General features: G+C 31.3%; 1 protein-coding gene across 1 annotated transcript; it reads left to right on the plus strand.

The window, feature by feature from the left end:
• Nucleotides 1-5,449: 5,449 nt before the first annotated feature.
• On the plus strand, nt 5,450-14,174 carry LOC133694920 (cuscuta receptor 1-like). The gene is made up of 13 exons (XM_062116610.1): nt 5,450-5,898; nt 6,033-6,184; nt 7,696-7,851; nt 8,204-8,338; nt 8,486-8,601; nt 8,841-9,039; nt 9,148-9,249; nt 9,386-9,544; nt 9,869-10,027; nt 10,373-10,507; nt 10,584-10,730; nt 11,231-11,380; nt 11,633-14,174. The coding sequence occupies exons 1-13, from the start codon at nt 5,531-5,533 to the stop codon at nt 13,846-13,848; spliced, it is 4,194 nt and encodes a 1,397-aa protein (XP_061972594.1). The 5' UTR covers nt 5,450-5,530; the 3' UTR covers nt 13,849-14,174.

The following is a 14,174-nucleotide window of genomic DNA, read 5'->3' on the forward strand; positions in this document are numbered from 1 at the left end:
TTTTAATTATTAATTTTGAATTTATGTAATTTGATTCTCAATTAATTAACAAACTTTTATTATTTTTTAATTTAATGCATGATTTGGACAATTTCAGTTCCTCTAATTATGTGCATTTTCTAGTTTGATCCTTGGTTTCATATTTTTTTAATTAAATTCTTAAATTATCATTAAACTTTAATATTTATACAATTAAACCCTTGATTTGATCAAATCAACTCTTAAAAATTATATTTTGACATTTGAACTTTAATTTTTCAAATTAAAGCCCAAATTGACTTTAAAATCAATTTTTCTTGCAATCAAACCATTTATAAATTCAATTAAATCTTGAATAAAATTTAATTAAGTCTATAAATATCTGATTTTAGACTTTTTTTTCCTTAAATTGAATTTTCTTTGTCAGCAGAGCTTTCGTTAGTAAAAATTATACTGTCAAATTTTAATTTTTATATTTTTAAATCACCTCAATCAATTTTTAACTATTTTTTGAACGCTCTGTCATTCTCTTCTCACCACTATTATTTTTTGTTTTTTTTGAATATTTTTTTTGTGTTTTTTTTTTTTGTCGGGGAACTCAAAAATAGGGACAAGAAGCTGAATAAAAGAACACACCCTAATTATTATTATAATTTTTTTGTATTAATCTTAGCACATTATATATATGTGTGCCCTATCAACTCTAATTAAGTCGGACTCCTATCCTGGTTATTATCAGGGCATTAAGCCTATCCAATAGAGTAAGCATTGAAAAAAATAAAATATTTGGCCCATTTTCGTTAAGAAACAACCTCTCAAATCTCAACCCATGGCTCAAAGCATTTGAAGTCCTTATGTTCAAAAGCTTTTCAAACTAGGTACCTAGATAAATGTTGACTAAGGCAAAGTGAGAATAAAGGGTTTATTATAAATTAAAAATTTTAAAAATCAAGAGCATTATAAATATTTTTTTTTAAATACTCAATTTTATTTTGCTCTTTTTTTATTTGTCAAAAGGCTAATAAATATTTATATAAAAAATAAACTAGAAAACCCTAATAATACTAAATAGAAAAAAATAAATTAGGAAAAAAAATCCTTAAAAGGGAAAAAACTATAAAATCATAATATGAATAAAAAAAATAAAATTAACTAAGTAAAATATCTATTTTTCTAACACGAAAATCATAATGAGAATGCTAAAAATTAAGATTTATTTCCAACTCTAAATATTTTCTTTTTTATACGCTATTTATTTTAGTAGTTACATTTTTAATTGCTATTTGTTTATTGATATGATATTTAATTAACGTCATAAAAAAAATCCACTAAACAAAATCCTAGCCATTAATTAACTTGAAATGGTATGTCAAGATTTAACTAGTGTTATGTAAGTATATAGGGTATGCTCGATACGTGGGTAAAGGAGTCTTTCATCTCTTTTACTTATGTTCATAGCAATTTCAAGGGTAGGAAATTAAAAATCTAAAGAAGTTTAAGATTTAATCTCGAAAGTGGAGTTAAATGATAACCAGGAGTAAATCACATATATCGGATATTTTTTTTCTTGGACCAAATTCATTTTGATGGGATAGAGATTGATGCAGTGGATAATTGGGAATCTTGACTTCACAGGTCTACGAAGAAGAACAACAAGTGCCAGTGGATGATGAGATTAAGAGACAAGTTGGAGGAGCAACCCGTTCCACAAGCTTTGAAAAAAAAAAAAAACAAATAATAGACTAATGAAAATAATAGTAAGGGCCAAGATCAAATCAACTGCTCGAACAATCACAATTTATTTTAATTATGTTAAAGTGTTTATGTTAAAAAATAATTTTTAACATTAAAAATAAGAGGAGTTTATTTTGTATTTGACTTTAAATATATTTATTAACCATGTTTAAAAAAACAATTTCGTCAAATAGAATCAATATTACAGGATTATGTTTAGTTAATCGTGTAATTTATAATAAAGATAAATTTAACATAGAACTTTTTTTTTTCAAGCCATTAATATTGCCTTTTGTTTTCATTTTATTGGCGACAGGCGGTGGTTGCTGCCTTTCTCCTCCACTGTGCAGAGACACGCGGATCTCCTTTTTTTTCTTTCGCTCTTCTCCCTCGTCTCTTTTCTGTTTCTTCCCTGCTGGTTCTTCTTTTTTCTGTTTTTTTTCTTTCCTCTTCTCTTCCCCTCCTCTGTTCTCCCCTGTTTTTCTTCCAACTCTCAAAATTCCCCCCTCCTGTTCCTTCGTCTCTGCCTCTGTCTCATTTACCTCCCCACAACCATTCCTCCTCCAAAACGTCCCCAGTGTCTGTTATTTATAAGGGCAGGGGAGAGGTAGCCATCCTATCATGTCCAAGCACAGGGTAAGGTGGCATAGAGCGATCTTTGTTTTCTTTTTTTCAAAAAAAAAAAAGTGTGTGAAACAGTGATGATGTGGTCAAAACTAACCGTTTTATTTAAAAAAAAATAACGTTTAAATGTTTCCATTTTCAAATCAATTTTTAATTTTTGATTTATTCAATCAAGGTTTTAAATGTAATTTTGATTTTAAAAATTAATTTAATTATATCCCTGCTAAATTCTAGCCCTGATGTTGGCCAATGTTTTCATTTTAGTTCTTGATTTTGGATTTATGTAATTTGATCCTCAATTGATCAACAAACTTTTTTTTTTTAATTTAGTGCATGATTTGGACAATTTCAGTTCCTCTAATTATGTGTATTTTCTAGTTTGGTCCTTGGTTTCAGATTTCTTTAATCAAATTCTTAAATGACCATCAAACTTTAATATTTATACAATTAAACCCTTGATTTGACCAAATCAACTCTTAAAAATTATATTTTGACATTTGAACTTTAATTTTTCAAATTAAAGCCCAAATTGACTTTAAAATCAATTTTTCTTGCAACCAAACCATTTATAAATTCAATTAAATCTTCAATAAAATTTAATTAAGTCTATAAATATCTGATTTTAGATTTTTTTTTATCTATAAATTTAATTTATCCTCAAAAATAGGGACAAGAAGCTGAATAAAAGAACACACCCTAATTATTATTATAATTTTTTTTTGTATTAATCTTAGCACATTATATATATTTGTGCCCTGTCAACTCTAATTAAGTCGGACTCCTATCATGGTTATTATCAGGGCATTAAGCCTATCCAATAGAGTAAGCATTGAAAAAAATAAAATATTTGGCCCATATTCGTTAAGAAACAACCTCTCAAATCTCAACCCATGGCTCAAAGCATTTGAAGTCCTTATGTTCAAAAGCTTTTCAAACTAGGTACCTAGATAAATGTTACTAAGGCAAAGTGAGAATAAAGGGTTTATTATAAATTAAAAATTTTAAAAATCAAGAACATTATAAATATAATTTTTTTTAAAATACTCAATTTTATTTTGCTCTTTTTTTATTTGTCAAAAGGCTAATAAATATTTATACAAAAATAAACTAGAAAACCCTAATAATACTAAATAGAAAAAAATAAATTAGGAAAAAAAATCCTTAAAAGGGAAAAAACTATAAAATCATAATATGAATAAAAAAAATAAAATTAACTAAGTAAAATATCTATTTTTCTAACACGAAAATCATAATGAGAATGCTAAAAATTAAGATTTATTTCCAACTCTAAATATTTTCTTTTTTATACGCTATTTATTTTAGTAGTTACATTTTTAATTGCTATTTGTTTATTGATATGATATTTAATTAACGTCATAAAAAAAATCCACTAAACAAAATCCTAGCCATTAATTAACTTGAAATGGTATGTCAAGATTTAACTAGTGTTATGTAAGTATATAGGGTATGCTCGATACGTGGGTAAAGGAGTCTTCATCTCTTTTACTTATGTTCATAGCAATTTCAAGGGTAGGAAAAAATCTAAAGAAGTTTAAGATTTAATCTCGAAAGTGGACTTAAATGATAACTTTATGGAGGGTGGAAGGGGTAAAACCAGGAGTAAATCACATATATCAGATATTTTTTTCTTGCACCAAATTCATTTTGATGGGATAGAGATTGATGCAGTGGATAATTGAGAATTTTGACTTCACAGGTCTACGAAGAATAAAAACAAGCGCTAGTGGATGATGAGATTAAACTGTAATTGTTTTTTAAATAATTTTTTATATTAATAATATTTATTTTATTTTTTAAAAATTATTTTTGATATTAATATATTAAAATGATTTAAAAATATTAAAAATGTATTAATTTGAAGTTAATAAAAAAATAAAATTTAAATTTTTTTAAAATATTTTTAAAACGTTAAAAAAAAAACAGAGTTAAAGAATTTTAGAAAATCAAATGTTCGAACAAATGACTTCCCAAGTCTACTCAGAAAAAAATCAAAGTAGCTTACACAACAAGTTGAAGGAACACCCCGTTCCAGAAGCTTGAAGAAAAACATTAACAGACTAATGAAAATAATTGTGGGGCCCATGATCAAATCAATTGCTCAAACAGTAATCACAATTTATTTTAATTTTGTTAAATTTTTAAGTTAAAGAATTTATGTAGAAAAATAATTTTTAATATTAAAAATAAGCGGGGTTTGTTTTTTATTTGACTTTAAATATATCAATTAATCATGTTTTAGATAATGTTTTCATTAAATAATTCAATATTACAGCATTAAGTTTAGTTAATCAAGTAATTTAACATATAGATAAATTTAACATAAAACTTGTTTTTTTTTTGGCAAGCCATTGATATTATCTTTTGTTTTCAATTTTATTGGCCCACACGGTGTCTATGATGGTCATCTCTGCCCTAACTTTCTTCATTCAAACACATCAATAATATTTTAATCAATGCATATTTTTCTTCTTTCGTAGTTATATAAATATATTTATGAAAAAGAAAATGAATTTGTTTTGAATGGACTAATATCATTCAGATTAAGAATATTCAAACAATAATTAATATGGAAGTAAATCAGCCTAACAGATAGTTCATTGGGAATCTTGACTTCACAAGTCTACGGAGAAAAAGAAGTTTAAGCAACAAGTTGGAGGAATTAACTGTCACTGACAGTGATTGTGGAGCCTTAGATCGACTTGATGCATCTATTGGATCCGCATAAATAAGAGAAAAGACAACCACTCACATTGACTTGGTGCATCTAGTACTGGAACCTAATATGTCAAAAAATAAAATAATGAATTTTCTTAACCACAAATTCACATATGGCTTTTTTCAGTATTGTTGTTTTTTTCCAAGTTTAATCACAAATCCACAGATCAGTGGGTATATTTAGTATTGTAGTTTAATCACAAATCCACGGACTAATTTTTTTTTCATTTTTACTATGTGTCAAAGTCAATTGACTGTATGAAGAGAGCCAAAGTGTACAGTATTCACTGTCCCAAATACACATAACATTAACTATTTATTGAAAAGTTGATTTAAATTGAACAGAATTTATATGTCAAACGTAGTATAAATAGGACCTCTATGGTTGCCCGAATGCACATATGACATAACAAACAACAATATTCTACGTAGTACTTCATAGAATTATCTATCTAAGATGATGATGAAAAATATGGGGGCTTGGATGTTGCTAGCATTATTGACTTTGGTTGGCGACTGGTGTGGTCGTTGTTATGGGTGTTTGGAGGAAGAGAGAATTGTTCCCTTAGAGATCAAAGCTTTGACCGACCCAAACAGCATTTACATGGGAGATTGGGTGGAGTACAGTAGTAATTGTTGTGAGTGGTCTGGGATCGAGTGTGATAACACTACAAGGCGAGTGATCCGACTCTCTCTTTCGGGTGCAAGAGATCAGAGTTTGGGGGATTGGGTTCTCAACGCGTCGTTGTTTCTGCCTTTTAAAGAACTGCAAAGTCTTGATTTGTCCCGTAATGGACTGGTTGGTTGCTCTGAGAATCAAGGTCGGTTCAATGCTTCTGTTCTTCTAATCATAAAATTAATTCATATCATTGTGTGAATCTTATACTGAGATTACGCTGATGAAGTGGCTAGCTGGTGTTTAATGTCAATTATCTTGCTTTGATGTGTTTCTCTTCCAGGCTTCGAAGTCCTATCATCAAAACTGAGGAAACTGAGGAACTTGACCTAAGTCTGAACCGATTTAATAATGATAAAGGCATTTTATCATGCTTCAATGGGCTTTCCGCTCTCAAGTCTTTGGACCTATCAGACAATGAGGTGACAGGATCAGGTAGCTTCTATGCATATGACCGTTTAATTATTTAGCTTTGAAACATTTTCTTTTCTCCTTGTCATATGATTTAGCTTCTATGCGTTTATTTCCTTCCAATATGCTTAATTTTGAGAAACATCATGCAGGTCTCAAAGTCTTGTCATCAAGGTTGAAAAAGCTGGAGAACCTTGACCTAAGAGGGAATCAGTGCAACGATAGCATTTTTTCATCTCTAACTGGGTTTTCATCCCTCAAGTATTTAAATCTGTCAGACAATCAGCTGACATGATCATCTACTGGTATCAATAGTAAGTTGCATTCTCTTAAGAAAATTGAGGACTTTATATCTACTTAGTAATTAATGATAGCATTAATTTCATCTCTAAAGATTTATATCTATAAATTGTTTTTCTAATAAGACCGGAAGAGATCAAAATTAGGATGATTAGAAATTACTTTTTGACAATTAGGATGATTAAAGGTATATATTGTTACAGCTGTTATTATGGTAACTGTTAGTGCAGATTAATTACAGTAGCTGGCAGATGCATGGACACGTGTTAGAAGTTGTTAAGAGTCGGTTAGAGTTAGTTAACAATATAATAAATCGTGTAATGCATGTGGGGAAGTATATATGCACGTGTTGGATTACGCACGCAAGAAATAACAGAATCATTCCTCTCTGCTTCATTGTGTTAGTTAACAATACACAAAATGGATACTTCCACTCTATCCTTCTTGACCAAAAAACGCAATCTTAATTAAGGCATAAAATCAGTACCTAGCTTGACGTTGAAGATATCTTTTGAGGGGTTGATATAGACTTGTTTTCGGGGGTATGATGTCGTAAAATCACAGATATTTGGATTTCCTAACCAGGGCGTTTTTGTATTTTTATTTTATATGATAACGTTGATACAGTAGCAATTTAGTACTTTTATAAATATAAATATTATTTTAAAAAAATAATTGACACACGTTTTAGCATGTGAGCTGTTCCATGCAATCTGGGTAATCTGTAAAGGAGTGTTAGGCGGCTAATTATTAATTTTTATTATAATTTTTTTTAATTTGATGTTTTTTTTTAAATGAATTTGGATTTAAAACTTTACTTATTGTGAGTTCGGAGATTAATCTAGATTTAAAAGATTCAATTACAATTGCTTGATTTTTTTTTAACTTAATATTTTTTTAATTTTATCTTTTAATATTTATTTAAATAAAATAAAAAACCCAGCTTGTGGCATAGCATTGACCAAAACTATCTGGTTTAAATTAGAACTAAAGCTTAAATTATGACGAGGAAAAAAATGTAAGATTGTATCATGCTCGTTTCTTTTGATTTTTTTTAATTCGATGAAAATAAAAGTCCAAAGGCCAAAGACCCATGGAGAAGCAATATAAAACCCTAAACCCTAAATGTATTTTTGGAACTTCGGATACTTCTGAGGAGAAGAACGGCTATTATTCATTTTTACAATACACAAAATGGATACTTCCACTCTATCCTTCTGACAATCTTCTTTCAGGTTTTCAAGTGCTATCTTCACGGTGGAATTTGGAGGAACTTTATCTAAGAAGCAATAAATTGAACGACAACATTTTATCATCTCTCAGTGGATTTTCAACTCTCAAAACTCTAGATTTATCAAACAATAGCTTCACAGGATCAACTGGTCTCAACGGTAAAGTTGTAAATCATTCCTACCTCGGATGACATTCTCTTGTGAGGTTTAATAATTACATGTGTATTAACCCTTAAGTAATTGTTTGGATGAAGCCTTAAAAAGGCTTTATATAGTTAATTCTTTAACGAGTGAAATAATTTGAAACTTACATATACACGCTATTAACTTTTGTTCAATTTTTTAATTTTTTTTAAATAAATGAAGGTGAATATTTAATTAATAAACTTTTAATATTATATTTAAATTATTTAAATTTAAAAAATTAAGCTATGTGTTGTATATTAACTCTAACATTATAAATTATTTAATTATTGTAAATAATCATTATTGATTGTTCTCTCTATCACAGGTTTAAGGAATTTAGAAATCTTGAATCTGGAAGAGACTGACTTCAAGGAAAGCATTTTGATAGAGTCATTGGGAGCGTTGCCATCCCTCAAGACCTTATATGCAAGTTTTAGTAAATTTAAACACTTTGGGAAAGGTCAGTGACAGTTTTGGAGCCTAAAACAATATGATATTTATAAAACAATATGACACTTTGGGAAAGGTCAGTGACAGTTTAATTTGGTGCCTAAAACAATATGATATTTATTTATATATTGATGGATTTATCTGATCTGTTCCACAGGGTTGTGTAATTCGACTAGCCTTGAAGAAGTGCTCCTCGATTATTCTTCACTCCCAGCAAGCTTTCTTAGGAACATTGGACCCTTGTCTACTCTTAAAGTCCTATCATTGACAGGAGTAAACAATTGTATAAATAAATAAGATCAAATCAATTGTTGGAATATCCTTTAATCCAACACCACAAACCGAGCGATCTGTGCCGTGGTGCGGGCCCCTGGCTAGCACTGTCCGTGAAGACTCTCTCATTCAATGAAGCCCAAGTCTCCCTTGGATAATTCAGCATAGAAAATTCAACGATACAGATAATTGTCACTGTCCGATCAAATGCATGAAGAGGACAAAATTGTATATAAGAGACAGCTTGCTTGCTTTTGTATGTGGTCCAGTGGAGCGTTATGAAGATGAGGCAAATGTGGGTGTGGATGCTGCTCATGGCACTGGCCTTCGTCAACGACCGGAGCCATTGTTGTTTGGAGGAAGAGAGAATTAGTCTCTTAGAGATAAAAGCTTGGTTCAATCATGCAGGTGCAGCTGGGTCCTATGATCAGCTAGAAGGTTGGGATAAAGAGCATTTTAATTGCTGTAACTGGTATAGGGTTGTGTGTGACAACACCACAAACCGAGTGATCGAACTATATCTTTCAGATGTAAATTATGATGGAGTCGAAGACTTGGATCTCAATGCGTCTTTGTTTCTGCCTTTCAAAGAATTGGAGATTCTCGCCTTAAGCTTCAACCAATTAGTTGGTGGCTTAAAGAACCAAGGTTCTATGCTTTCATTTTTTTTTTAGTTAACACATAAAGTTAATTATATTTCAAGTAACTTTACATTGAATCTTTATGGATATTGGGATGGTTGATATATATGCTAATTTCTTTGCTTCTGACAATTTTCTTTCAGGTTTTCAAGTCCTAGCTTCAGGATTGAAGAATTTGAAGGAACTTTATCTAAGAGACAATAAATTTAACGACAACATTTTATCATCTCTCAGTGGATTTTCAACTCTCAAATCTCTAGATCTATCGGGCAATAAATTCACAAAATCAACTGGTTTCAATGGTAAAGTTGTAAATCATTCCTACCTCGGATGGTGTTCCCTAGTGAGGTTTAATTTATTCTTTAGTAAACTTGTCTAATAAATAGATGTGTATTAACCATTAACTTTTGTTCAATTTTTAAAATTTTATTAAAGAAATGGAGGTAATATGTTAGAATTCATGAATATTTGGTTATTAAAATATTGATATAATATCAAAAAATTAACACACAAATTTATATTTCATTGAATTTATATGGATATTGGGATGGTTGATATATATATATATATATATATATATATATATATATCTGTTAATTTCTTTGCTTTTGACAATTTTCTTTCAGGTTTTCAAGTGCTAGCTTCAGGGTTGAGGAATTTGGAGGAGCTTGATCTAAGTGATAATAAATTGAACAACAGCATTTTATCATCTCTCAGTGTTTTTTCAACTCTCAAATCTCTAGATCTATCAGGCAACATGTTTACAGGATCAACTGGTCTCAATGGTAAAGTTGTAAATCATTCCTACCTCGGATGGCATTCCCTCGTGAGGTTTAATAATTACATGTGTATTAACCCTTAAGTAATTGTTTGGATGAAGCTTTAAAAAAGCTTTATATAATTAATTCTTTAACGAGTGAAATAATTTGAAACTTAAATATACATGCTATTAACTTTTTTTCAAATTTTTAATTTTTTTTTTAAAATAAATGAAGGTGGATATTTAATTAATAAAATTTTAATATTATATTAAAAATTATTTTAATTTAAAAACTTAAGTTATGTCTTGTAACATTATAAATTATTTAATTATTGTAAATAATCATTATTGATTGTTCTCTCTATCACAGGTTTAAGGAATTTAGAAACCTTGAATCTGGAATACACTGACTTCAAGGAAAGCGTTTTGATAGAGTCATTGGGAGCGTTGCCATCCCTCAAGACCTTAGATGCCAGTTATAGTAATTTTACACACTTTGGGAAAGGTCAGTGACAGTTTTGGTGCCTAAAACAATACGATATTTATAATATATTGATGGATTTATTTGATATCTTCCACAGGGTTGTCGAATTCGTCTAGCCTTGAAAAAGTTTTCTTCAATTATTCTTCTCTCCCAGCAAGCTTTTTTAGGAACATTGGACACTTGTCTACTCTTAAAGTCCTATCCTTGAAAGGAGTTGACTTCAATAGCACCCTACCTGCCCATGGTAATTATAATTTGATTTTTATACAATTCCATGGAAGAACTATTGAAGAACCTCCATAAATTCTACAAAAGAACAATTATAAGAGTATTGAAATCCAAATAACAGTTGTTCATTAGATATTTGTGTTATATCTATGTTTTATTAAACTAGAAATTTACTCCTAATGTTACGTAAAGAAAAGGATAAAATCTAGAGTTTCTCAATCTCTAAAATTTCTCAGTCTTAAATTTAGGGTAGCTGGCAGATGCATGGACACGTGTTAGAAGTTGTTAAGAGTCGGTTAGAGTTAGTTGATTACGCACGCAAGAAATAACAGAATCATTCTCCTCTTAACAACTTAATTAAGGCATACAACCATCCCTCAAGACCCTTTCTCTCAAGGATACATACTGGTTAATCAGTGTTTAGTTTCTTAAAATCTTAATTAATAATATTGAAAGGAATGACTATTATGTACCATGACTATTTTTATCATACCCTTTCTTCTTTCTTTTTTACAGGGATTTTCTTCAATTCGAGCTCTCTTGAAGAATTGTATCTAGATCGTTCTTCTCTCCCATTAAACCTTCTCCAGAACATTGGAGCATTGTCTGCTCTTAAAGTTTTGTCTGTTGGTTACTGTGACCTCAATGGCACCCTGGCCGCTCAAGGTAAATTAACAACTCTCCATCCGCTCAAGATTCTTTAAACACTATATACTTTGACTATTTCCATATAAATTGTATAGGTTGGTATTAATTGAAGGCTTACTCCTAACTTTACGCTATATTTAGCAAAGAATAACATCTAAGGTTTTTTAATTTCTAAAATTTCTCGTTTCTAGAAAACTTTGAATTAAAAAAATTATGGATATAAATAATCTAAATAACCAATCTCTAATATATATGGATATATTTTTACAGGCTGGTGTGAACTGAAGAATCTTGAACAGCTATATCTCCCAGGAAACAATATAAAGGGCGTACTCCCTCCTTGTTTTGGAAATCTATCATTTCTACAATCCTTGGATTTATCCTACAACCAATTGGAGGGAAATATTGCCTTTAGTCACCTTTCCCATCTTACGCAGCTTGAATTCCTCTCAGTTTCAAATAACTACTTTCAAGTTCCAATATCATTTGGTTCATTTATGAACCACTCCAACCTCAAGTTCATTGCATGCGATAACAATGAGCTAATAGCTGCACCCAGTTTTCAGCCTTTAGTTCCAAAGTTCCAGCTTCGTGCTTTTAGTGCTTCAAACTGTACTCCAAAACCACTCAAAGCTGGATTTCCAAACTTCCTCCAGAGCCAACATGATTTGGTGTTTGTTGATCTATCCCACAACAAATTCGTTGGAGAACCTTTCCCATCTTGGCTGTTTGAGAATAATAGATTGTTAAATCGACTATATTTGAGAGACACCTCATTTATAGGTGGTCCTTTACAGCTGCCACAACATCCAACATCCAACCTTCAGACAGTAGATATGTCTGGCAACAACATACATGGTCAAGTTGCAAGAAACATATGTTCGATTATTCCACGTTTGAAGAACTTCGTGATGGCTAACAACAGCCTCATAGGTTGTATTCCTCCTTGTTTTGGGAATATGAGCTCTCTCGGATACTTGGATCTTTCCAACAATCACATGTCTTGTGAACTACTTGGGCATAATTTGCCAACCTCGTTGTGGTTTTTAAAGCTGTCCAACAACAGCTTTAATGGGCAATTACCACCATCTGTGTTCAACATGACTAACCTAGATATCCTCCTTCTAGATGGAAACAAATTTGTAGAAGTACCAGGTACTTTTTCTCATGAATTACCACTTTTGTGGTTGGATATCAGTAACAACCTTTTGTCAGGCATGCTTCCAAGGGGAATAGGGAACTCTTCAACAATCTTGCGTGGAATTGACTTATCCAGAAATCAGTTTGAAGGTACCATTCCAATAGAATATTTCAATTCTTTTGGGCTTGAATTTTTAGATCTTTCTGAAAACAATCTGTCTGGGTCATTACCGTTGGGCTTCCAAGCATTAGATTTACGCTATGTCAACCTATACGGAAATAGATTGAGCGGTCCACTGCCATATGAGTTTTATAATCTCTCTTCGTTGGTGACATTAGATCTCGGCGATAACAACTTAACTGGGCCCATTCCAAATTGGATTGATAGCCTTTCGGAATTGAGCATTTTTGTTCTCAAATCTAATCAATTCAATGGGAAACTTCCTCATCAGTTATGCTTCTTAAGGAAATTAAGCATATTGGATCTTTCAGAAAATAATTTTTCTGGTCTGTTACCCTCATGTTTGAGCAATTTAAATCAGACGGCATCAGATGAAAAAACTTCGGTTTACACTGTTGAAGGGTCACTAGATGATACAAGCTGGTTAGAAATATTTGCATCCTTAGGGGGAAGAGGATTTTCTCTTTATGAAAAAATGTTGTTGCCAGAGATCAGTGTAGGAATAGCTGTGGAGCTTACAACAAAGAAAAATTTCTACACTTACGAAGGCGGTGTCCTTCGTTCCATGTCTGCTTTGGATCTTTCTTGTAACAGATTCACTGGAGAAATCCCGACAGAATGGGGAAACTTAAGTGGGATACATTCTCTAAATCTGTCACAAAATAATCTCACTGGATTGATCCCTTCATCCTTCTTCAATCTGAAGCAGATAGAGAGCTTGGATCTTTCTCACAACAATTTGAATGGGAGAATTCCTGCACAACTCGTTGAACTGACCTTTCTAGCTGTTTTCAACGTGTCGTACAATAATTTGTCAGGAAGAACACCGGAGATGAAAAATCAATTTGGTACCTTTGATGAAAGCAGTTATAAAGGGAATCCTCTTCTTTGTGGACCTCCATTGCAAAACAGTTGCGACAAAACAGAATCACCATCAGCGAGAGTGCCTAACGATTTCAATGGAGATGGTGGCTTCATAGACACGTACAGTTTTTATGCCAGCTTTGGTGTGTGTTACATAATTGCGGTGTTGACATTTGCAGCAGTATTGTGCATAAATCCGCATTGGCGACGCAGGTGGTTTTACTTCATTGAAGAATGCATCGACACTTGCTACTGCTTTTTGGCTATAAACTTTCGCAAGTTGTCCAGATTCAGAAGGTGATTGGGTCTTATCATGAGCGTGTGGGCTGCTTTCTGAATTTGTTGCAATCCTCAGTGGGGAAGCAGTCGCATTCCAAATCAATGGTTGCTCACAACATGTTTAGCAATTTGCCTGTGAGAAGTGTTCTGTTGAAGTGTCTGGTTCTTGTTGCTTAGCCTTTCAGTTTTGACATGACTTGTGTTTGTCCTTGTGCTTATATCCATATTTGTTTGTTTCGTTGTTATGTCTTAATTATGTTGCGTTTTGGTCTTAGATGAGCAACCAACCAATATTTCTTGGCTTCTTGTGATTTCTATATCCCTAATAATATGGAATTTATTCACAAT

This window comes from Populus nigra, chromosome 5, assembly GCF_951802175.1.
Source record: "Populus nigra chromosome 5, ddPopNigr1.1, whole genome shotgun sequence".
Lineage (NCBI taxonomy): Eukaryota > Viridiplantae > Streptophyta > Magnoliopsida > Malpighiales > Salicaceae > Populus > Populus nigra.